Source organism: Papilio xuthus, unplaced genomic scaffold (assembly GCF_000836235.2).
Source record: "Papilio xuthus unplaced genomic scaffold, Pxut_1.1 DF827870.1, whole genome shotgun sequence".
NCBI lineage: Eukaryota > Metazoa > Arthropoda > Insecta > Lepidoptera > Papilionidae > Papilio > Papilio xuthus.
The window spans coordinates 1,372,725-1,398,931 of NW_013530779.1; the positions used below are offsets into that span (position 1 = coordinate 1,372,725).

Sequence of the window (26,207 nt, forward strand, 5' to 3'; positions counted from 1 at the left end):
TAGAGGCGGAAGTGCTGGCGGCGGTTCACGCTTGGCGTGAAGACCGAGCCCGAACTGGCGGATCCGTGCCCCTCAGGGCCGAGGTCGACAGATTTCGCCAGAGCAGACGCGTAGTGGCAGTGGCCAGCTGGCAATGCCGCCTCCGCGAGCCGAGGACTGGCGCCAGAACGGTTGGGGCAATCGGCCCAGTTCTGGTGGCATGGATGAGGAGGGAGCACGGTGCGGTAACCTTCCGTCTGGCGCAGGTGCTGACGGGACATGGTTGTTTCGGCGGCTACCTGTGCCGGATTGGGAGGGAGCCGTCCGCGCAATGCCACCACTGCGCCGATTGTCCTGCTGACACGGCTCAGCACACGCTGGCGGAGTGCCCTGCCTGGGCGCTGCAAAGGCGAGATCTGGTGGCGATAGTGGGCCCGGATCTTTCTCTGCCGACGGTAGTTCGGAGGATGACGGAGTCGGACGGAGCCTGGAGGGCCGTCCAAACATTCTGCGAGGAGGTCATCTCTCAGAAAGAGGATGCGGAGAGACTGAGGGAGGCGTCCAGCCAGGACCCCAACCGAAGTCGCCGCAGAGGAGGAAAGAGAAGGGCCCGTCTCATCCCTCCTTAGCAGTCCTAGAGTGGCGGACTAAGGGGAAGTCCGTCACTCAGATAGAGTAGCGAGGACGCACCGTCTCACGTGCATTGAGAGGAATCTGTCGTGGAGGAGGCGTCGTGGTCAGTCACTATCGGGTCGCGTGACGAATACGCGCAGTGTGCCCGCGTCCCGGTGCTCGGTGAGACGAGGGAAACAGTGGGGTATTAGTCGGTAGGCTTCCGGCTTAACCGGGAGAGAGTCCGACATAACCACCGCGCCTTTCCCCTCTTAGGGCGCGGTGGTATGCGTAACGCATTTCCCCACTATAAAAAAAAAAGGTGTCCACTACTGAATCACCTGGACAAATCAGTTGAGATAATTAAAATAATGACTAAAAATAATGAATGAATGTATTTTTTTGTACAAATGATTCAGCAGTGAAAACTGACGATTATGTAGAAAGACTAGTATACTACTAAAGTTTTGCATAGTAATTAAAGTAAGATATATATGTAATATTTTTTAATCTCTGGATTAAAAAAAAACTAATAGCTCTATTGTTCTATCCAATACAATAGTTCGTGGAATAAAAATATAAATATCTGACGTTTATTCTAAATACGTACGACCTATTTTTATGCGTAATTTATTGCAAAAAAAACACCCCAAATTAAAAGTCGTCCTAGTTATTTTTTATCGTAAAATTAGAATTTCAATTGTTCATTTTTCTATTGCAGCTATAAAACAAAAGAGGGAACAACAAATGACAAACAGATTGAATTTTATAGAAGGTCACGAGTTAAAAATATTACGATTAAAAAATGAGAAGAATCGAGAAAGGGAGATTGACTTAAATCATATAAGAATAGCAGAAGAAGAGTTAAGAAAAGAGAAGGAAGATAAAATGAGAAAGATGGTATGCATTATAACATATTTTTATAAAGACTTTTACTACTCATAACTACTAGCTACGTAATTCTTTCTAAAGGTACGCGTCCATTTGCTCTCGCCGGACGCATCGTACGCAAGGATTAAACGGATTTGCTCTGTCTTTCGATTCGGGCGGCGTGGATGATGCACGCAGCGCTATGTAAAATCATACAAAGCAAACTAAAATCCGTTGCGGGCCGTGTGTGCGGTGTGTCCGGCAAGGGTCAATGGACGCGTACCATTAGAGGCATTTTTTTGAAAGTATATTAATTATAATAAAACCAATTTTAATAAGTAGTGACGAATTAAAATAAAAATATTGACTAGGAATTAAAAAAAAACTTAGTAGACTACGTCTTCTTCCAGACTATTTTCTATATCTGTGTGAAATTTGATCGAGATCCGTTACACCGACTTTGGATACACGTAGCCACAAACATCCAACCATCCACACAAAATTTCTCATTTCTAATATTACCATGACGTATGATTTGGAATTACTATAAAGATTTATTCAATATTTCAGAGAAATTTACAAAAACAAAGTACAATATTCGTCGACTATCATTATCAAGAAAGAAATATGGCAGCGGAATTAGAACAACAAAGTGAAAAAATTCTACATGAAATTAAAACAAATGAAGATAAAAGAAATGAAGAACATAAGAAACAGAAAGACGAAGCAAGGAAACATAAAAAAGAAGTAAGTCCGAAGGTCAACCTTTCTACGCTTTTCTTATAGGTTCACATAGGCAGGGGAAATATTCTCTTTCTGTACATCTTCTGTCGCAAGGTAGGCGACGCATCTGCAACTTTACCAACATGAAATTTGCTCTTGTCTGCCACAGAAATGATTGGTGTAGGTACAACATCCAAGATTTCATTTGTCATTTTCTTAATTTACATAGATTTTAAATATAGATATTTAAAAACTTCCTACTAAAAATACGTACTAAAATATCACGTTATTGAGATATGTGGGTATTAAATTTGCTCATAAAGTTTGCAAATTTAGCTCGTTGTTTCGCGCGGCGTCGCGTTAACTAGAAAATTTATACCTCTTATATTTTGCATAACATCAGCACACTCATTATAAGAGGGCGTGAGTACGACACGCCTCGGAAATTTGCATGTGGCTTTTTTCAATCTAAATCTCATTAAAATACGCTAATATTAAGCTTGGACAGTCCGAAAATTAGAATAAACATCGAGTTATAGTTAATATAAAAATATAAGGCAATCTATGAATCATAAGCTCACTATTTATTCCCAAGGAGGGGGTCGTAGCCTATCCTAAGTTAAGGGTGACTAGGTCTTAGTCAAGCACACTGTCACACTGCGGGTTGACTTCGCTCACATCTTTGAAATTCTTCGCAGATATGTGTAGGTTATATCCGATGTTTTCGTGTTTGTGGATATCGAAAAAACACATTGGTACATGACGGGATTCGAACTCAGAACCTGCAGATTACAAATCAAGTGTTTAACCCACTAAGCCACCGACACTTGCCTATCAATATATTTTTGTACCGATTATGGGTTCAGTGTAAACTCAAGATACGACAAATGCTAAGCGTTCTCTTTAATATCTGTGATTTAACCTTAATTCTCCATTATATAAATATTTCCCTACATTTCCAGATAGCTCTTCAGGAATATAGACAACATTTGGAAAACGTGAATAAACAAAATATCGAAGCGAAACTAGAAAGGAAAGAACAAATGAAAAATGTTAAGAAAACAGCGTATTGTGAATTACAAAAGAAATTAAATAGTGCGAATGAAGAGTTACAAAAACAATTAGATTATAGACATGACTTAACTGAACAAATAAAAAATAATCATCTTGTTTTGGTAAGTTTTATCGAAAAATATTATGAAACAAATTCGCATGCCCTGAGAAGCAATGAAAGATATAATAGAAACCATGATTTATGAATATTATTTAAATTTGAAGTTTAGGATTTAATCTTCATAAATGAGATAAAAAATAATATGCATTTCATCATCTACCACATTTCAGGAAACTGAATTAAAAGATATAGAACAAAAACAGAATCCGTTTACAAAGAAAGCCATCACGTTTAAAGATGCCATGAGGAACAGAGTAAATATTTCGAAGGAGGAAAGGTACTATTATAAAATATTTAAAAGAATTATATCAAAATTACTGAAAATACTTACCTAATTGTACGCTGATTACAAATTTCGTCACCTTTTCATAAAACCGTTGAGTTTACACGTTTCGTTTAAAGAAAGTAAAATTAATTAGATTTACGCAAACCACAAATCTTAAACATAATATTAACTAACATGATGAAATGCGTTTTCTTTTGATTTCAGCACCACTAACCCGGTTCATCCATTTAGAAAAGTAATACAAAAACATCAAAAATACAGTCAGCCACTCCCGCAAATAATTAATTAAATGCACCTTTTTACGTTATATGTATGTTAACAAAAAAACCATTACGACTGATTTTTAAAAACATATTCACTCCATTACATCAAACAGATAACTACCCACTGTATAATTATTGTAAAATTAAATTTGACGGTACTGCGTTTTTTGTCTTATAGTGTTGTTATAAATCAAGTAGATTAATTTTCATATGATAGATTATAATTGATCTATATAATATTAAATTACAACAATAAAAGTCAAGTCTGATTTTGTTTTTTATTAATTACTTTCCAAAATGTATATTAAAGTTATTGTAAAACATAACAGGTAGATATTGTTTGGACGTAAGACAGTAACTTTTGCTATTGTTTGCATAAAAAACAAAAAATAACGCAAAAATAGCTGTTTTTTGTTACAACGGAACAATGTTATAACGTATAAATTATTACTGTTAAGAAAGGACGTCAATAGTTATATTTTTGGGATTTAAATGATTTTTTATATATATGTTTAAATTGAAGTCCCAAATTTTTTAAAATGGCTTCATGTGATTTATCACAATATAATAAACTGGTTTAATAATAAAATGATATACAAATTGTTAATTAATTTATTCATATTTCTGAGACGGATTAAAAGCCTAACAATCAGCTTTAATACTCGTTGGAATTATTAATCGTATGACGTCGATGATACAATAAGAGATCTTAAAACTTAAGAAAAACTAAACGGAAAACAAGGAAGAACTTATTTTCTTCCCTAGACTGGTTGCTACTTTTAATAAAAGATGGCGCTTGCATCTGTAAAAATTATAACGTATAACAGCAATTTTAAAGTAATAGTTTGTTAATTAGCCGTTTTTTAAACCAAAATAATAACTAAAAAGCGCTATGGCTGCTAAAGTTGATTGGTGAAATACGGTAAATGCATCTTATTGTGAATAAATATAAGTAAATTTGTTTTCTAAATGAATTTTGGTGATGTTTCTCAAAGAAGTCAGTTTGATAAATTAAATCAAATCGTATTATGGAGACCAAAAAGAAATACTCTTGGGAATATTTAGATAATTGTTCCTACAGAGCATTGCAACAAATTGCCAAATCCTTGTATTTGCCCTGCAATTTTAAAGTAAGTGGACTTGTTAATTTACGTATTTTAAATAACATTGAGAACCTAAATTAGGTTTTTAGGAATGTAAGTTAATTTTAGCAAAAATCTATCCATCTTTTTTAAGCGATTGAAAAATTAGTGCCTTAAAGAAAAACAAACGAGAAACGCTGTCAAATAATTGTGGATTGCCGCAAAAATATTGACATACATATTGATTTATTTGACAAACACAGCATAATTTATTCTGGACTACAACATATAAGTGCATGCACTTTGACCTATGTACTGTATTCATGATATTATTTCATCCTTTAAGATTAAAAGTTTCATGTCTTTTCACCTTAATTTATTGTGTAAATCTTTGTATGTTGTCTATGATTAATTATTCATCTTCATCATAATCTTTTGCTTCTTATATTAAAAACAAATGAGTAAACATTGTTTCTTACAAATTCAAGGCATTATAATATTGTTATGATTGTTAAGAACATAAATTTAGAATATTTGCTTAATAAATTAGTTTGTATTATATAGTTAATTATTTCTTTTTTAAAAGAATATTTAAAATTAACCATTTTAAAATTAATAATAAGACTTCTAAAATGTGCTTAAAATTTCCAGAAAATATATCTAAAGGAGCTTATACTTGCCAAAAATGTGAAAACTGAGAAAGAATTGAATGAAAGAATTAATTATATCAAATTGGAACGTAAAAATCAAGCTGGTAGAAAAACAACATCCCGAAGGAAGACAAGTTCAGAAAAATCAAATTTAAAGGTAAATTTAAATATTAATACTTTAGTCATTTTAATTGAAGTTATCTGTACCAACATTATAATGGCAACACTAAAAACAAAATATTGCTTATAGTCTGATAAAACCTATATAGAATTTGCTAAGATTTACTACCATAAAAATTTTAAACACAGTAATTTTAAATTTTTAATAAAATGAATAAAAAGGAAAAATGAAATTAATTCTTCAGCACTAATCTAATAATCATATAATCTCACACATTTTGGTTGTAAAAATAAAATAACTAAAATTAAACCATGTTACTTTAGTCTCTGTTTTAGTCCATCTATTGTGTTATATATAAGATGCACCAATGTCAATAAATCTAGCCACAAACCATAAATGTACATACATACATACTTGTTACATACTCCATACTATCCCCCTCTTCCCCTCCATGTCACCTATCACTGTCCACACTACACTATTACTGCCTTTTTCATGTTCAAGTCCAAATGTTTTAGCATTAAAAGTATTTCTCCTATTTACAGTAAAATTCTGACTAATTTTAATTTCAGGACAAACAAAAACCCAAAAATCAGAACAAGTCAATGCTCTCCCCATCCATAACTGTAACACCAAAACGCACCTACATACCAAGGCGTTCAAGTCCACGTTTTAAGAATTTATTCATTCGATATAGACCGAAAAGTCTTATCGGTAGAAGCGCATCACCTAAAACATATTCATCACCAAGAAATAAAAACAAAGTACAAAAGAAGATTAAGCACGAGCAAGATGAAAGAAAGATAAAGAAAGAGCAAATTTGTGAAATAAATAACACAAATGATTATAATTTAAACAATGATATAACTCCTATTGTTATACAAAAGGAATTCAATCCTGTAGAAGAAGATTTAGTAAATATTTATGAAGTGGTAAGTAAAACTTTGCTCTTATCAATACTAAAAATGTGTCCTGCAATTTTCAGCTTTTTTTATTTTTTTTATTCTGGTTTTGTCTAAGGAGCATAAAGTGATTGACTTGTGACTCCATCCGTGTGGAATTAAAAAAAATAATTATTATTTGTGTTCTTCCACACTATGTTCAACATCAATGCCAAATTTTATCATGATCCATTCAGCAGTTCCGGAGATTCCTTCAAACAAACATCTATCCATCCATCCATCTAAACATTTACATTTATACTAGCTGTCGACCGCGACTCCGTCCGCGCGGAATACTGTAAATAATAGATAGGGATAAAAAATACATAGTAGCCGATTCTAAGACCTACTCAATATGCTTACAAAATTTCATGAGAATCGGTCAAGCCGTTTCGGAGTATGGGAACGAAAATTGTGACACATGAATTTTATATATAAGATTAGTAAGATAACCCGAAAGGGTAGACAGAGCTAATTTGATGTGATTAAGATAATTGATATTACAGTACAAAATTAGAATTTCTTAGTATTAGTAAAACTAATTTGTAATATTTCTTTTCAGATACCACCACCAATAAAGACAAGAATAATGAATATAATCTATCCTTCAACAAGTCAGGGATCATATTTTGAGGAACATATAAAAAATGTATCCAATATACGTGAACTTGTATCAGCTAATCAAAGTAACGAAGTCTATCCTAAAATAGAAAATAATTCAATGTTAAATGAAAATACACCGGGATTTATGGATAGAATAAATAATTATATTAATAGATTTACACATACAACGCAGAATGAGTTTGATACTACCGGTGAGGAGAACATTAAAAAGACTAATTTACCGAAATTCGCTGACGCTTTTGCTAATATTTGCAATTTACCATGGGTAACTCAGATGCAAGAGAATGACCAAAAGGAAAGTAAGTATTAACAGAAATTTACTGCATAATTGTGTCAGCTCATCCATTGCAATACCCCGACCACACAGAACATGTCAAGTGGAAGCAATTCTGCATAGTCTGATTAGTGTGTGTGCGGGAGGAGTCATGGAAGTCATCTACACTTCCTATTGCTTTTGAAAGAGACATATCCTGTTTCTATGGGTCCCGTCTGTCCAATAAGCGTGGGAAATACTACTGCAATTGTGGATATCTATGGGCAACAGGCGCTTAGTTATTTCAGTTGCTGTCACTTGTTTGCTTATCATTTTATAATATAATTTGTTTAATACCAATCTCTTACCATTTAGAAACATACAGTCAAGTTAGACATACTGTGAAAATACTAAGGTCATATTTGTCCTTAGGAGAATGTGTTAGCAGTGGAAATGCACCTTAACTATGCACTTATTTCCGCTTATCACCCCAATAATTTAAACTGAAACAGACATATCGATTATTTGATGGGAATTTGTTTAATTATTATTTTTTTTCCAGAAAACCAACTTTGTATGGATAACATTCAAGAAACAATTTCGGATTTCCCAGATGAGTTTGGATTTCAAAATCTCTACAACAATACTGAAGGTAAGGTTTTGAATATTATTTCACACTAATAATTTGAGGAATTTACACACAATTTTTATTTAGCAGAATAAACATAAGAGTACTATTTTATACCCGTTTCTGAGGCCAAAATATTTTTATGTAGTCATCCCTGACATTATCTTTGATAAAACAGAGATAACAATATGTTTTAAACAGTTGATTTCAGTCTCAGAATCCAACAGAAACTGTATTTCACAAATAAATTTTCAGGATACAGAATATTTAGTAGCATATGTAATTAAAATAAAAATAAAATAAGCAATAAAATTAGTTATATCATCAGCTCGCTATAGGTCCCCACTGAGGGGCTCGGAGCCTACCCTAAGTTAGGTGATTAGGCCATAGCCAACCACGCTGACCCAGTGCGGGTTGGTTGACTGCAATCTTACTATCTTAACGCGAATTTTTAGATGGATGGATATTTGTTTGAAGGTATCTCCATAACGGCTGCATGGATTTCGATTAAATTTGGCATACATATAGAACATAGTCTGAATGAAGTCACAGGCTACTAAATAAGTTTTTTTTTTAATTCCGCACGAACGGAATCGCGGACTACAGCTAGTGATATATTTGTTTAATTTTCCAGAGAACAATGAAGCTATGCAGCTGTTGGAATCATACCTGGACTCTCCGGAAGATGTAGGTGCTTCTATGAATATATCTGAATTGGTTGATCAAGTGATTGGACAAATCGATCGAAATAGCGTGGGTATTTTCACCACATGCTTCAGGAACGGAGGGAATAGGATTTTATTAAATAGACCCCATTTCCACTAGACGAATAGCCTTGCTAGCATAATCCGCACGCGACTTCTATACCTATACCACTGGAGGTAAATGCATTGGATATAGATAAAGGAATTGCTTGCGACTAGAAATGCAAGTCGCATTAGTGGAAAAGGGTCTTAATCATACATTAATTAGTAAAATAACATTATGTAATTTTAATTGTTCAGAGGTTGTTGGTTGATTTACTAATTTATATTTTATTTTATACCTATTTTAATGCATGGAGTAATGAATATTTTGAATTACTGTTGAACCTTGATAAAAGAGAGTCCAAGGGATCGTAATATTTTTCTCAGTCATAAAGGTTTCACTCTAACCCAAGTTTCTCGCATGTGAAGGTTGTCCGTGGGGACAGGTCAATGACCCTTACTTGTAGTTTCTCGCTTATCTTGGTGCAAATGTATATTTTACTAATGCTTATATTATTTCCTTCATAGAGATTATTTAACCTATGTAGTAATGGGATTAAGAATTTTAATTTACTGTTTATAAACATTTTTTTTTATTTTTTCAGGATGTGCAGAATGTATTGGAAGATTTTGAAACTGTACAGTGTGTGATATGTTCTCGGTCTGGAACCAAGAATTTATTAGAAGGGCACATTAAAGAGGTAAATATCATCATTTATTAAAAAAAATCTTTTTTTTTTGTTAAATTACAAAAGATTTTTTTTACCTAAATATAGGTAGTTTTATTTTGTTATTGCTAAGGGTAACTTTAAATTATTCTAACTTCTTCTGTATAATAACAATATTGAGTTGTTTCTAATAAAATCTATTGGGCCAATATTTATTATATACAAGCTGTACCCTGCGACTCCGTCCGCATGGAATTTAAAAAAAATTGCCTATGTTTTACATGTGTGCCAAATTTCATTGAGATTCATACAGTCGTTCTGGAGATACCTTTAAACAAACGTCCGTGCATCCAAACATTGGCATTTTTAACGTTATTAAGTAAGATATATATTGCCATCCCTCTCTCTCTCTCTCTCTCTCACTCTTTCCCTTCCTCTCATTCTCGCTCTCTCTATCTCTTAAAAAAAGTTAACTATAGTCCTTATATCCAATTACTCCAATTGAAAATTCACGATTAAGAGTTCCAAACTGATTTAAATTTAAACCTAGGACTCGATAGATGGCGCTATTAATACTTTATTATTTAAAATATTTTAAACATTTTCAGAAACATCCAACAAGGATACACAAAGATTGCGGCGGTGAATGGATGCTGAAATACAACCTTGGTCATCTCACCTGTCTGCAGATCTGGTGCAGCGAAGTGTTGCAGCAAGACACCTTGTTGTATCTACTCAGTGTCAAGTATCAAGATCCTGATTACTGTATGGCTACATTATCTGTGAGTATTACGAAAATTCAAAATACCGCGATATTTTTCTCGCTTATAGAGATTGTTTTTTGGGACCTAAAAATGACTCTCGTTTATAGAGATTTCTCTATTTCTGGAGTTTCATTCTTATAGAGGTCATCCGTTGGGACCAAAAAATAACTCTTAAACACTTATAGAGGTTTCTCTCACCGGAATTTCTCACTAATAGATGTTGTCTTTTGGGATATAAAATGACTCTTGCTTGTAGAGATCTCTCTTTCCGGAGTTTCTCGCTTATGGAGGTCGTCTGTTGGGATTTGACAATGACAAGCTTATAAATGTTTGACTAGTTAAAAACAATTATTTAGTTAAAAATAAATTTTTAAGGTACATTTTTAACATCGTTTAATTATATAAAATCCGTGTCCTGATTATAGGAAATTAGAAATAGCGCCATCTAGTATAAAACATTAGCTTCCTTAAATATAGTATCAAATGTTTAAGTTGGCACGCCGCACTTAAGAGTTCGCTTATTAGTAACGTGCCAAATCAAATACTGGATATTATGCGTTATTTTTTTTAGTCATTTTTTTAAGGAATATCCAAACATGTACAGTTTTAAATAGTCTTAATGTTTTTGTTATTTTATGTTATGTAGTGAATAGAATTGTCTTATTTTCAGATATTATCAACAAAACCGTTAATAAAAAAGTACGGTTCAATAACTTTGTACAACAGTTTGACAGGCGAGCCGCATACATGGGAAGGGCAATTAGAACCCTTTTCCACTAATCTACCTTATTATAATGAAAATAAAGGTTTAAAGATTAAATTGGAAAAATTAAATTTACTACCAAACAGTGCTAATTTAAAATTAATTAACAGAGAGTTAGTTAATAGTTCCTTAAGTAAAGTAATCGTTGGACAACCTGAGTTAAATATTATTAATTTAATGTTTTTTGTTAGTATATTTTAAACCTTCATTTAAAAAAATAACCATAATAACATAGTAATAAGAACTAATTTTGATTAACATGTATTAAATTAAAGATTTAGTACAGTTCACATAAAAATACTTATTGCAATATTTAAAGTTAACTAAGGGCTATCCTTAGTGTTAATTTAATATGAAAAATCTACACTAAAATGTCTTACAGAGTACAGTTATACTTAATTAACAGTATTAATTTGAAAAATTATTATAAAGTTAAAAATGTCTTATATATTTGTATTGTTATACCAGTGATTAAGAGGTTGTTATAAAAAAAATAAGTTTTTTATATAAAAAAAAGTTTATAAAGATATTGATCTCTATTTTAATAGTATTTTTACAATAAAAGTAAAAAGTTTTTGGATTTCCTCGATATTGAATAGAGTTATAAAAATCCCTTGAAAATTTAAATTAAGAAGTAACAAACATTTTTTTTTTTATATTTTTTGCGCAAACCAGTATTATTAAATATAAAAGTAAGGAACATTACAAAGGGGAGAAAGGGGTTATTTGGTACTATGTAATATTCCATTTAACACATGCAATGCCTACATGTTCAACTATTAACGTAAAACTCCACTGCCACAATTCACTTGCCTTATAGTATTGTAATAAATAAAAGGATTTACAATATGACAATGCGATTGTCTCAGCAGTGGAATCCTACGATAATTGACCAATTTATATGTGAGTCGGTGGCAATGAAAATGTTAAATTTCTTATATTAATATTATATGAGGTGAGAAATCCTGCAAGTATTAAAAAAACCATTAAAGCCCAGTTTACATTATTCCAGTCCAGCGGATCCAGTGCTGGTTGAATACAAAAATGTTACTCGCACTTGAACCATTGTGTCTACATTTATTCAGTTGTATTCCAACACTGGATAATCGCTGAAATTATGTAAACTTGGCTTTATTAATGCTTTAAAGTTTACGAAGTTTTTTTTTTTGTTATATTTTATGATTTTTTTTTGTTGATTCTGTGTAATTGTAACTTAATTATTTAAGATCCAATAGTTTTTTGTTTAACAATTTTTTTTTTGTTTTTTTTTTGCACCTGATACGTAGGTACAAAAATAATACAATTAATAAGTATTTGTTATTGTTTATAATTAAGATTATGAAAATAGTTTCGTTTTTTTTTTCAAAGAGATTTATTCAACGTTGATTTTTTCTACTTATTTTTTTGCTATTACCGTGAGTTTCCACTGCCGATATATTTGGTTAATCTTTGAATAAAGATATAATAATATAATTTTATATACATTTCAACAGTGGAAATCCACAGTAATATTTTATAGATAGTTTTACTAGTTTTTTTTTAATTAGTTGATTAACATGATTATGGCTGTGTAACATGACTTTAAGGCATTTTTGACGAACAAATATTATTAGTTTTTGAGCAATATTATATGCTCTTTGAATTTATTTCGAATAAGAGAAAAAAAATTCCTAAGATTTTTTTGTTTAGAATTTTTTTTTTGAATATGAATGAACGGTTATTTCATCTCACACTAATATAACCGCTTCATATTCCTGTGTTTTGTTATTTATAAGTTTAAATTTCTTTACCATTAAAATAATCGTAAGGAGTAAATGTTTTGTATGGACGGTACAAGATACAAGTAAATTAATGTTACAAACTATCAAAACAATTCTACCGAAGCATAAGTACAGTCAGCTGCATAAATATGTATACACTATATCGCCCGAAACTCCTTCAGCGCGGAATTAAAAAACTTAACTAGCCTATGTTTTCTTTCAGACTAAGTTCTACATCTATGCTATATTTCATTGAGATCCATACAGCCGATTGCTTACCTTCTAACAAACATCTATACATCCAAACATTTTCATTTATAATATTATATTAGTAAGATTTAAATAGTTTTGAATCTTGAATGCGCTTTCTGGTTGATACATATGTCTCAGTTCGTATGGTTCTGACCTAATACATGTGACGAATGTGGATACGTATTTTTGAAACCGAATGTTGAATGTATATTTATTTATGCAGCTGACTGTACAAAAACTATATCGTCATACGTGTTCTCTTTGAAAATTGACAATGTTGTTTAAATATTAAAAATAAACTTAGGGAAAGTTCAATTTCTTATAATATTTTTAAGACTTTCAATGCCACTAAAATCATATACAAATGTGAATTCTGTGGCGTTGAAAGTGTTAAAAATGTCTCTATCTATGTTAACTTCTTTACTAAGAAGGGCCTTTTTACTGTGGGTTTCCACTGATGAAACATTTACAAAATATATTCATGTATCTCGTGGTCTTTGATATAATAGTATGTTTTTGTGTTGCTTCGCCAGTGGAAACGCACGGTTAGTTATTGTTTTGATACATCACACGTAAACACGTGTTTGGATCTCTTTTTTATATTTAATAAGGTTGATTAAAAAAATGAAATGATAATTTCTTTTATTTTAACAATATTTAAAAGGATCTTACTAAAGGCAGTGAATGGAAATCTCCGAAATTATTTGGAAATATTGCTTAACTAGCTGTCGCCCGCGATTACGTCCGCGTGGGATGAAAAAACTTATCTAGTTTCCGGTAATTATTAAATTTTTTATTATCTTTTAAACCTTCCCTAGACCTCTACGAACATTTCAAGACCAAGATAAATCAGTTCAGCCGTTCTCAAGGTTTAGCTAGACTAACGAACAGCAATTGATTTTTATATAGATAAAATAACATCGAAGTAGTTGTCAACTTTACTTATACAGAAAGGCATATTTTCTAAAACAAAAACAAATAATTCTGACACCTGACACGTATAAATAAATATTTACAATTTGATATAGAAATATTTTTATTTATAAATTAAATTTATTTATGTAAATAAAATGTGTGAAGTTAACGTACCAAGACAAAAAGTGCCCAAAGACGGCGTTGGACCTAGAGGAGTACCGGAATGTTACTATGTAAGTTTTTTTTAATTTATTTGTAGCCATGTTTTTTAGATCGAACAAGGAGTCAGCACAGTATGTACTCCTTCATACGACTATAATAGCCATCATATCTGAATTCACTCTTTATGCATATCCTCTTTTATATTGTTGCGGGCGAAAGCGTAAGCGTGCCCGTGACCTCGCCATCATGCGTAGGAGGAACAGAGGGGTTTAGTGGGTATGCTTCCCATTTGGAAGAGAATCCCACATAACTACCGGAGCACGGAGTATGCATAAAGCATTCCCGTCTGAAAAAAAATATCCTTTTTCACACGAGCCATCCATCTATCTTCTACCTTTGTACGCTTTTCAGTACTTTAGACGTCTTGATTTGTCCCTCTGTTCCCTTATATTATAAAATTTATGAGTGTGATAATTGTAATAAGTCTTAGTTAAGTTCATTATTTTATATATAATATAACTGGCGACGAATCCGTCCGTGCGAAATTAAAAAAGACACACAAATACTAGCCTATGTCTTCTTCCAGACTATGTTCTACAACTATGCGTTTCAGCGAAATTCATGCAGCCGTACTGCAGATACCTTTAAACAGACATCCATCTATCTAAACATTCGCATTTATAATAATAAGATTCATTTAAACTTGTTCGTATCAGACATCACGTGTTTTGAATTCAACATTTCGCTACGTGAAATTTGTGCGCAAACTTCGTGCATTAGAAGAAGAGCAACGGAAAGGCGCTGAGAACAAAGCTAAAGAGGCCAAAGACCAGACAATCAATGAGTTTTTCATGAAATGTGATCGCAAGTATATATACGGTTTTTATAATATTAATTTATTTACAAACTAGCTGTCATCCGCGAAATTGTCCGCGCAGGATAAAAAAAAACTTAATTAATAGCCTATGTGTTCTTCCAGACTATGTTCTGCATCTGTCAAATTTCATCGAGATCGGTTGAGCCGTTCTGGAGACACCTTCAAGACAAACATCCATCCATTTAAACATTCGCATTTATAATATTAGTAAGATTTACAAATTAAATATACGATATTTCTTTGTAAGAATGAACCATCATTACCAAAGACATTTGTAATTAGATAATTTATGTCTATCATTATGTTAACACTTTTCATGCCACTATGATTTTTTCATATTAAAGTGAACACGCGAGGCAAGCACGGTAGCATTGAATGTGTTAAAAAATGAAAGATAAAAAGAGTGTTATTATTGGTTAGGAAAAGATTTGGTTCATGACATTTCTACGTTAGAACACATTATGTATTGTAGAATTCTATTTCCGCAGATCACTTATTAATGACGTCGCACGCAGAGTCGATCTTTGCTTAGCATCTTACCAGAAAGATTTAGAAGTGAAGAAAGAAAGGTTCTGTTATTTATAATATTACTAGCTGTCGCCTGCAACTCTAATTAAAAAAACCTAACAAATTGCCTATGTGCTCTTCCAGACTATGTTCTACATCTTTACCAAATTTCAGCGAGATCCATTCAGCCGTTCTGGAGATAGCTTCAAACAAACACGCATCCATCCGTCTAAACAATTGCAATTATAATATTAGTAAGATTTTCAGGGAAAATAACATCGAATCTTATCAAACTTTTTAACACAGCACGTAGTAAAATTACTACAGCTATTAAACTAAAACTGACCGAGACCAGACCCGAATCCGATACCAGAATCGAAAATGCTAATGTATTCATTTATTTATTTATTGCTCTTTTGGTAGTGAGAGGTTAACAAATTGTTAAACTTTTAACCGCCATACTTTGGTATTCAGATTGAAGGAATTATTCGCATACGAGGAAGAAGAGAACACGCGTAAGTTCGTGGCACAAGCGCAAGCGGGCGCGGAATTAGTGTGGCAGGACAAGAAGGAACGGCTACGATTCTTACTGGAGAAGAGGAAGAAAGAACACGCGGAGAAATATAAAGATACGCCGCTGTTAGTGTTCCATTCAGATTCTTTTCAAATAACTTCGCTTCTCAAGGACATCGACGCACTGCATCCTCGCATCGCCCTACAACGCACTACACCAAAAATTGTGTTCTGCACAGCAATTCTCGCGAAGTTTAGAGCCGCTAATGTCTCTTAAAACATTATAAAAGCAGTTCGGACGTAGGGTTCTCGCCCAAAAACATATTTCCGTCTTAAAGTCATGCGATTCCTATGGTGCTGCGAAAGTTCATAGCCTTTGGTTCAACTAACTTTAGTTGATTCGTTGCTTGCACCTCTTCTTCCATAAAAAATCCAAAATAGTGTCGAGATAAACGCTACTGATTATGAGCATGCTCATTTTAAGCATGTACGTCATTCAGATGGCTTATAGTCCTAACAAAGATCGAGTTGGTAAAACGTAACCAAGAGTTTCCTATGCCAAAAAATGTTTATAAAGCTGTTGACCTTGACTCCGTTCACGAGCGGAATTAAAAAGAAATATATAATTAGAAGCCTATGTGTTCTTCCAAGATCGTGTCGGTTCGGAGATACCTTCAAATAAACATCCATCTTCTTCCATACGTCTATATAAACTTTCGCATTTATAATATTAGTAAGAGTTATTGTTTGGGAAATGAGAAGCCATAATTAACCGCTTTTAGTTACTAGTATGCAGTTTTTTCCGACTCATTTTCCTTATTGATCCATTTTAACATGTTCAAACAAATGAAGAATAAATATTACAGTCACATATTTTAGAAGACATTATCGAGCTGTATCTGTCCCATGAGTCAACGATTGAACGTGATGTCCAAACAAAATGTATACGGCCAAACCCATCCAGTGTAAAAGCAGTTTTTCCATCGATAAATCTGTTAAAGCTTTATTAATGACTAGCTGTAGCCCGCAACTCCGTCTGCGCGGTTTTTAAAATAATTTAATTAGTAGCCAATGTGTTCTTAAAGACTGTTCAACAGTTATGCCCAATTTCATCGAGATCTATGCAACCGTTCTTGAGATACTTTCAAACAAACATCCAAATATTCGCATTTATAATATTCTTACTAATATTATAAATGCGAATGTTTAGATGAATGGATGTTTGGATGAATGTATTTCCGGAACGGCTGCATGGCTCTAGCTGAAATTTGGCATAGATGTATAAAAGTCTGGAAGAACACATAAGCTACTTATTAAGTTTATAATTCCGCACGGACGGAGCAGTGGGCTACAGCTACAGGTATATATTGACATGATGTAATTTCCCCCAACAGTTCGAAATGCGTTCACGTATTGCCGTGTATCCTCAAGTTGCGCGCAATGGAAGCCCAGCAGATACAATTATATCAAATGAAGGAGAAGCAAGCTCGCCGCATGGCTGAGATAGAGTTTGACAAAATGTGGCATGAAGTCACCATGAAAGAAGCTGATGCATTGGTGAGTAAACTTTATAACACGATCTTTAAAATTAGTTTTTAATTAAAAAAATCAGTAAACAAAACTGATTGCTCCGACATCGCGGAGCAAAGATACGAATCGAAAAACACCTTACTGAGGGTTCCTGAGACCAAAATCTCTGTAAATATCGTAATCTCTTTTATTATCATAGAAAAAACAAAGATAACAATATATTTTAAACGGAGATTCTAGGCTCAGAAACTCACGGTTAGTCTTCAAAATTAGTTCAGTCGTTTAGACTACATCAAGTCAGTCAGAGTTCAGTCATAAAGGTACAATTGCCTTCAGTAAAAGTTTAGAACAATTGTCTTGCAATTAACTTACACTACAATTATTTTTACAAGTAAATATTTACACTATATTTTGATGAATTTAATTATTTTTAAGTTATATAATTAGATAATTGTAAACGGCAGCTACATCTGTTGCGTGCTGGAAGTATAGTTTTTGTCCTTTTTCCCTTTCCACCTTTTATTAAAAGTATGAGAAGGGCAAGTAAATTTAACAGACTAGAAGACGCATATGTCGCTTTTTCGTCACCTCCTCCGTCGATTAAAGTTAAATAACGCATCTACAATTGCGGATGTCTATGGGTTTGGTTTGCTATTTCTACTGTTTGCAATAGGCGGCTCGTATGGAATACGACGCGATAGAGAGATACAGAAGAGACATGGAGTGCAAACAGTACTCCGACTATCAATTGGAACAGAGACGTAAACAAAGGGAGAATGAGAAGGAAATGCTGCGACAGGAGAGTTTGCGCTTCAAGGCCATATGGGACGCGGAGAATAAGAAGGAAGAAGACGGTTAGTAGACTTATCTTTGTTATATTTCTTGTGAATTTTTTACTGGTTCTTTTTTTACATATTGAACCAAGATCATTAATAGTTAAAGTAGTTCTTACTAATAATATAAATTCGAATGTTTGAATGGATGGATGATGAAGGTATCTCTAGAATGTCTGAACGGATATCGATTAAATTTGATATACATATAGAACATGATCTGGATGAACACGTAGGTTACTAATTGTGTTTTTATTTTCTACACGGAGTCGCGGGCGACCGCTAGTATTTTAATATATTGATGTTTTGAATAGTGTAAGGGGTTGATATATAAACACGGCTAAACACTTACGTATATTCGTCCGGTGGCGGCACCGACTAGTTTCGAGCCCATCGGGGGCCTTCATCAGGATGTGTGGTACTGGTATTATTTCGCGGACGTGGCCCGTCGCTCACTCACCAGTACCACTCATCCTGATGAAGGGCCCCGATGGGCTCGAAACTAGTCGGTGCCGCCACCGGACAAATATACGTGAGTGTTTAGCCGTGTTTATATATCAGTTTAGTATAATATCTCACGAAAGTTTGAATAATTTAATAGCGTAAGGGATAGTGTAGCTTTGAACAGTGAAAGAATTTTTCAAATCGTTTCAGTAGTTTTGCAGACTATTCAATGCAAAGAAATCCTCTTTATAATATTAGTATAGGTTGTATATATTTTAATTCTAAACTATTAGTAATTTTCCAGCGGAACAAGCTCGCAGAGACAAAGCAAGAGAAGTAGCAGAAGATAGTAATAGATTCTTAAAATTGAACCAGGAGAGATTGGCTAGAGAGAGAGAAGAGGAGAAAATGGTGTCCGATGCTTGGAACTCTCTCGCTAACCAAGGCATGGCTAGTGACATGGCTATGATTGAATTGAGAAGGAGGAAAGAGGTGAGTGTAGTTCTCGAACGCTACCGTTTCCAATACCAAAACCAATGTGTAAATATATCGTCATCCCGGTTTTCTTTCGAGATTTTGGTCTTAGAAACCTGGGTTAGATTAATTTAACCTTTAATAAAGGAAGTAGCTGCTTTATTATGGTTATTTATAAGTATTCGTCTACAGTGGAAAGTGTACTTTATTGGTATAGTTTTTAGGTTTAGATAAATTATTCAAACTTTCGTGAGACATTATACTAAACTGATATATAAAAACGGCTAACCACTCACTAAGAGACGGGCCGCGTCCGCGAAATGATACCAGTACCACTCATTCTGATGAAGGGCCCCCGATGGGCTCAGTGTTTAGTCGTGTTTATATATCAGTTTTTAGGTTTAATTTTGTAAAGAGCAATACAAGATATATTTAGGTAAGTACGTAAAATAAATACAGTTGATGGATAACCGAGAAAGTCCTTGTCTGGTCAGACGGACCAACTTTATGAGCGAGAAACCTCTATAAGCGAGTAAAATATAACGTTCCCTTGGATTCTTACACCCAGCTTTGACTAAATTACATTAAGGTACATTATTTTTCAAATGCCGATATTTTTCAATTGTCAGGCTTTAAATTTTAGGCGCAATTCTTCGAATAAATACCTCTTTTTCTTACGTCTCATAGTTCACCTAATTTTTCGCAAATTTTAGCGCGAACTGGACGAATGTAATAGAAGGCTTTTAGAAATGAAGAAAAAGTTTGTCGACATGGATATAGAAGATGACATCATAAGGAAGGAAGACGCGCGACAAACACAAAGAAAGAAAGACGAAATTAGCTGCAGATACCTTAAATGGGCAAAAGAGACCACACGGGTACTTCAAATATACTAATTCATACACAAATATGAATATAATATACTGATAATAGCTGTCGACCGGGACTACGTACTTGCGAAATTAAAGAAAAATTAATTAGTAGTCTATGTGTTCTTCCAGACTCTGTTCTATATCTATGCCAAATTTCAACGAGAACCATACAGCCGTTCTGGAGATACCTTATAACAAACATCCATATATCCAAACAGTCTCTTGAAATTGAAATAAAAGGTTGTCAAATATCTCCCTTCCGCCTTTTTGTCTTTTGAATTTCGCGGCTATGTACAAAGCGCTACAGAGCTCGTATCTGGCAATACTATACATAATTTAGATGGAAACAGATTATCGAACAAAACGGCGCATATTTGAACTAAATCCGATCACTGTAACTTTTTATAAAGCATTGAATAAAGAGCAAAAAAGCGGAAGGGATATATTTGTCAACCTGTTATTTATAATATTAGTAAGATAATTCTCGTTGTCGTCAAAAGTTGTACAGTATATTTACAGACTTCATGACATCATCAGCTCACTATACGTCCCCACCGAGGGCCTCGGAGCCTACCCTAAGTTAAGGGTGACTAGGCCATAGTCAACCACGCTGGCCAAGTGCGGGTTGACTTCACACGTATCTTTGAATTTCTGCTCAGATATGTGCAGCTTTCATCACGCAAGAACGTCGGATAAATGTACATATCTAAAAACACATTGGTACATGGCGGGATTCGAACCCAGGACCTGCAGATTACAAGTCAAGAGCATGACCACTGAGCCTTATTTATTTACAGACTTAATCCCATATAAACATTACGATTATTACATCTAAATACATGAGTTAATAACAATTTTAGGAAGTACGTAAAGGTATGATAGAGCAGATGAAAGAACGAGAAGAAGAGAAGAAAAAGTTAAAGAAGAGAATAGAAGAAGAAGACGAGTATCACAGACAATTACGAGAGCAATTGGACAAGTTAGTCGATTACAGAGACAAGATGGACGCTAAAGTTAGAAAAGATCATCAACGGAATTTAGTAAAACAAATCGAATACAATAATGTATTAAAGGTATGTATATTTTTTACAAATAAAACACTTATCGTTGGTTTCTGAGACAATAACCCCTTTATAAAACATACTAGCTGTTGCCCGCGACTACATCCGTGCGCAATTAAACATAAAATTAATAAATAGCCTATGTGTTCTTTCAGACTATGTTCTATATCAGTCATTCCCAAAGTTAACGTGAAAACGCCCCCTTGTGGGCGCTGCAGGTCTCAAGTTGCGGGTTATAGTAAAAGTTTCGTTTAGAATTCTCCGTTAATATACATATATACAATAATTAATTAATTTAATTTGAAGTTATAGTGGTTTTTAAATATGTATAGACAAAAATATGGGGGCGCTACAAAAATATTTATTCTCAAAGTGGGCAGTAGACAAAATAAGTTTGGGAACCATTATTCTATATGTATGTATGTCAAATTTCACCAAGATCCGTCGAGCCGTTCGGAGATACCTTCAAACAAACATCCATCCATCTAAACATTCGCAATAGTACGATTATTGTTTCGGTTTTGGCTTGTTTAAATTAAGTCAAAAAAGTACAAGCGAATTTGTTCTCTAAAGCATTGACTTTTAAATAGTAAATTCTCTAGCAAATAACTTACTATTTCTATATATTTATGATAGGAGCGAGCTAAACAAGAAGAATTGGATCAAGTAAAGAAATACGCGATCGCAACTAAAGAATACGAAGAAGAGATAGAAAAGATGTTGTGTAGGTGAGTGCACGTATTGCATTAACACTTTTTCACTTGACAGTTTTGTTGACATCCAAATGTCAAACTGTCAACTTGATTTAAACCAAATCATGATTTTGACAAAAGATGAAAAGATTTTATGTTATTGCAATTCGAATGACATGACACAGTTCAAAATTGGTCAAGTCAAGCTTCAGGATGTCACAAAGAAACACACATACATACAAAGATTACACGCGACTTTGATCGTAATTCTTAGGCCATTTGTACACATTACAACGTAAATCTTCCTACGGAACAGATACGCAGCGACCGTGGAGTTGTAAACATCGGTAAAGTCCCGTAACGCGTAACCCCCATGACAGGTTTTTGTAAATAAAAAAATGATTTATAAGGGTTCCGTTTTTTTCCTTTCGAGGTACGGAACCCTAAAAATTAATAAAAGGAATCACTATTGTCATTTAGAATAAGGAATATGTGCAAAAAAAGTATATACCAAGAGTCTGTAGATGATGTCTTTTGTTTTAAAAAAAACGTAAATCTGCAAAACTAGGCAATTTTAGTCGCTTAAAAACTTACATATTAATACAATGTCATATAGTTACAAACGCGTCGCCGACATTTCGTTCTTTAATAGTCAAAATTATTACCTAGTAACATGTTTATCAAGATTGTCGTGAGGAAAATCTAATTGTTGATCAAGATGGCGTAGTTCCCTATACCGTTGACAAGTGACTAAGCTTCTGCTGACCGAATAGACGACTCGCGTCGACGATTCAACGTATGTACTTAGCAACGCGATACTCGCGATGCTACCATGCAATATTAGTTTCAAAGATTTACGTTGTGTTGTATACGAAGGGGCTTCATCATCATCAGCTCACAATGCGTCCCCGCCGAGGGCCTCGGAGCCTCCACTAAGTTACGGGTGACTAGACCATAGTCAACCACGCTGGCCCAGTGCGGGTTGACTTCACACATATCTTTGAATTTCTTTGCATATTGCAGGTTGCATCACGATGTTTTCCTTCAACGTAAGATCGTTGGATAAATGTACATATGTAAATCTGAAATCGAAAAACACATTGGTACATGGCGGGATTCGAACCCAGAACCTGCAGATTGCAAGTCAAGTGCTTGACGCCTGAGCCACCGAAGCTCGAAGGGGCTTGGTATAAGTAAATTATGTCATAGATTAAAGGATAAGAAATCATAAACAGACGTGACCCTCTTATCTTCTAAATATCAAGAAGGTCGAAAGTTTGAGGTCTAAATAAGGAGTCGACTTTGAAACAATGTTTAGTTATTTCATAGTTAAAAATAATTATTACGTACGTGACTATGGTTATACGTAATTTGATGTTAAATTAACTTTATTGTTCTTTAACTTTTGATAAAACTTCTGATTTTCCAAAAAAAAAAAAGATTTTGACCCAAATTTAATTAAGAAAAACAACACAACTCCTGTGATCTAGAGGGGTAGGCAGAGACCATGGACCTCCATTTAGCGCGGTACTAACGCACCTCTCATGATTCTTCTACATCCATACATGCACGTCAAGGAAAGTATGGGAAGTGGAAAAGGACTTTCCGGATGAGAAGATGCATGGGAAGGGAAATATTTTCTTTCTGTACATCCTCTTCTCTGTCGATTAAAGGTAGGCAACGCATATGCAATTGCGTATGTCTATGGGCAACGGTCACTTCGCTGTTTCAGCGATTTCAGGTGGCCGCTCGCTCGTTTGCCACCTTATGACATAAAAAAAGACTTCTAAAAATATCTTTGCAAATCTCCATTGAAATACTATTTCTAATTGGTGCTAAACAATACTGTTAGTACAACAGATTTTGCAATGAATATAATTACATTTCATCGTTTGATCACAAAGACACGGAATAAACTTGTTTTTAGCACTAAGAATAGACTAGACACGCCTTGCTCAGTATGTAAGTAGATCAATTGTTTACCTTGTTGTGGAAATAAAACCTCTTTTGTGACCTCTGAAAATGACAAGGTTAGGGTTGCCAGGTTGTAACAATTTACCTGTATAATTGCCAAGTTATTCACAAACATATTTTGAAATGAAGTTATCCCAACATATTTAAATAAACACCGAGATTCGGAAATAAATACTGATTTTAATTAAATCTGAAATAAAAAGTACTTATTTGAGATTTAATTGAATGATGTAGATTTATCAAACGACCATCTTTCGTATATCAACTCAGTCTAACAGTCTCTGGCCATGTAAATCTGAAATAAAATAATTCGCGTCCATAATCAGCACTTGGATTATTGCGCGGTTGGGCGACAGCCCAGGGCGTTGGTCTAAAGGTCACAAGTTTGCGAATCACACACTCTCGTAACCCTCTAAACCTCCACCTCATAAGAGGAAGCAAAGTTGTGTCTGAACCGCGCCAAATACAGATCCGTGGTCTCTGCCTACCCCTCTGTGTTACTATCGTGAGTTATGTTGTTATTTTTGTAACATGTAAAGTTCATTTTTATTAACAAAAATTAAATAATAAAATGGCAATATGACAATGACGATCTCGTGAGTCAACGTATTATCTCGCAAACTGTTCCGGTTTGCGAAACGAGACGGCCTCAGTTTGTTCCGGCAAGTAAAAGATTACTCTTGTTTACAAGATTCCGTACCTTGATAATGCTAAGAGGAAATTATGTTGGCAACAGACATTTTGTGATATAATTCTTTTAACAATCACTACTCTTCCCTTTCCCATCTCTTGTACGTAGATATGGCAAGGAAGAGGTCGCATTGGTAGGGTAAAATTCTTCATTTTGTGCATCTTCTCTTTTGATTGAAGATAGGCAACTTACAAATACGGTTGTCAGGGCAGCGGTCTTCGCTATTTAAGGCTCAGCGCAGTCGGACCACCGACCGGGTACATTTTGTTAGATCGCGACGCACACGAAAGGCCGGTGGTAGCCACTCGTTACAGTATTCAAATTTATGAAAAACCGTGTGAACTGCTTGTCGCTGTCCACCAGTGGTTGTGGTCGGTCTGTGCCGAGCCTTAGCAAATGCTAGCGGCCGCTTTATCGTTTGTCAACCTATATTATAAAAAAAACACTAATGTTTGCTTAAAATTACATGAATATTTTTCTTTCAGACCATTCTTCAGTGATCATATACATCCGTTTATGAAGCAAATGGTAAAAGGTGTTAAAATGGCGGAGAAATGTCCGTGCTCTAAGCAAGATTATTGCAAATGATTTTGGTTCTCAATTTTTTCAATTAAATGTTTTGTGTTTCAAGAGATATTTTAAATAGCAATTTAAATAGCATGTAAGAATATAATATGATGTACTTTCGTTACTTATAAAAAAAAATTGTCGTCTCAAGTCCTCGTCAGTTCCGGGTAATCCCCGAAACAGCTCGAACCATTTTAACCGGACTTTTTATGGAAGACAGTTGATGTATGAGGAAGTAACAGCTGCTTTAATTTCCCGCTGAATAATGTGGCTATTATTTCAATATAAACAAGCTAGACAGGCATTATATTTAAATGTAACGAGTAATCTGGCATCTTCCATAAAAACAATGTCTACGTGACTCAATCTCATTGTTATGCTAGACGAGCAATGGATTTATTTATCGATTTATCTCACACGTATATTATTGAGGAAAAACTAACAATATATACCTATTATTACATCACGATTAAAATGGTACATAAAAATGGCAGCGTCTTTAAAAATTAGGCAGAAAAAATGGATGCATATTTTGCTTTGACTCTATTCTCATCTATTGTTAAATAGTTTTAATGTTTTTAATGAGACCATTTGAGTGGTTAATTTTCATCATCAGCTAACTACAAGTTCGCACTGAGGGGCTCGGAGCCTACCCTAAGTCAAGGACTAGGCTATAGTCAACCATGCTGGCCCAGTGCGGGTTGGTTGACCTCACACATCTTTGAATTACTTTTCAGAAATAATAATGTTAGATAAATGTAAATCAAAGTCTTAAAACTCATGGCGGGATTCGAACCCAGGACCTGCAGACAAATGGTTAAATTTGTTTATAAAATATTTTACTTATCCATATATGTACTTCCGGCGAAATTCGGTTATTGCGATAAACTTAAAAAATATATTCACCATAACAATGCACTAGTCACGTCTTACATT

The 26,207-nt window shown here is 34.1% G+C and overlaps 3 protein-coding genes across 3 annotated transcripts; all 3 read left to right on the plus strand.

Annotated features, from left to right (window-relative positions):
* The first annotated feature begins 1,098 nt into the window (after positions 1–1,098).
* LOC106115294 (trichohyalin) lies at positions 1,099–3,933 on the plus strand. The gene is made up of 5 exons (XM_013308649.1): positions 1,099–1,491; positions 2,032–2,208; positions 3,147–3,359; positions 3,529–3,635; positions 3,849–3,933. Exons 1-5 carry the CDS (start codon positions 1,213–1,215, stop codon positions 3,931–3,933), a joined length of 861 nt encoding a protein of 286 aa, XP_013164103.1. The 5' UTR covers positions 1,099–1,212.
* Positions 3,934–4,795: 862 nt separating this feature from the next.
* Positions 4,796–11,339, plus strand: LOC106115243 (uncharacterized; the record flags this gene model as incomplete). Its single annotated transcript, XM_013308571.1, has 9 exons — positions 4,796–5,037; positions 5,641–5,796; positions 6,333–6,692; positions 7,264–7,624; positions 8,141–8,230; positions 8,841–8,893; positions 9,558–9,653; positions 10,229–10,402; positions 11,055–11,339. Coding segments are annotated over exons 1-9 (1,677 nt in total), but the record flags the coding sequence as incomplete, so codon positions are not given.
* A 2,833-nt stretch (positions 11,340–14,172) lies between these two features.
* Positions 14,173–25,334, plus strand: LOC106115236 (cilia- and flagella-associated protein 53). The gene is made up of 11 exons (XM_013308560.1): positions 14,173–14,307; positions 14,953–15,104; positions 15,602–15,682; positions 16,095–16,259; positions 17,528–17,690; positions 18,337–18,517; positions 19,245–19,432; positions 20,128–20,292; positions 21,147–21,359; positions 21,984–22,075; positions 25,190–25,334. The coding sequence occupies exons 1-11, from the start codon at positions 14,230–14,232 to the stop codon at positions 25,290–25,292; spliced, it is 1,581 nt and encodes a 526-aa protein (XP_013164014.1). The 5' UTR covers positions 14,173–14,229; the 3' UTR covers positions 25,293–25,334.
* The last annotated feature ends 873 nt before the right edge of the window (positions 25,335–26,207 follow it).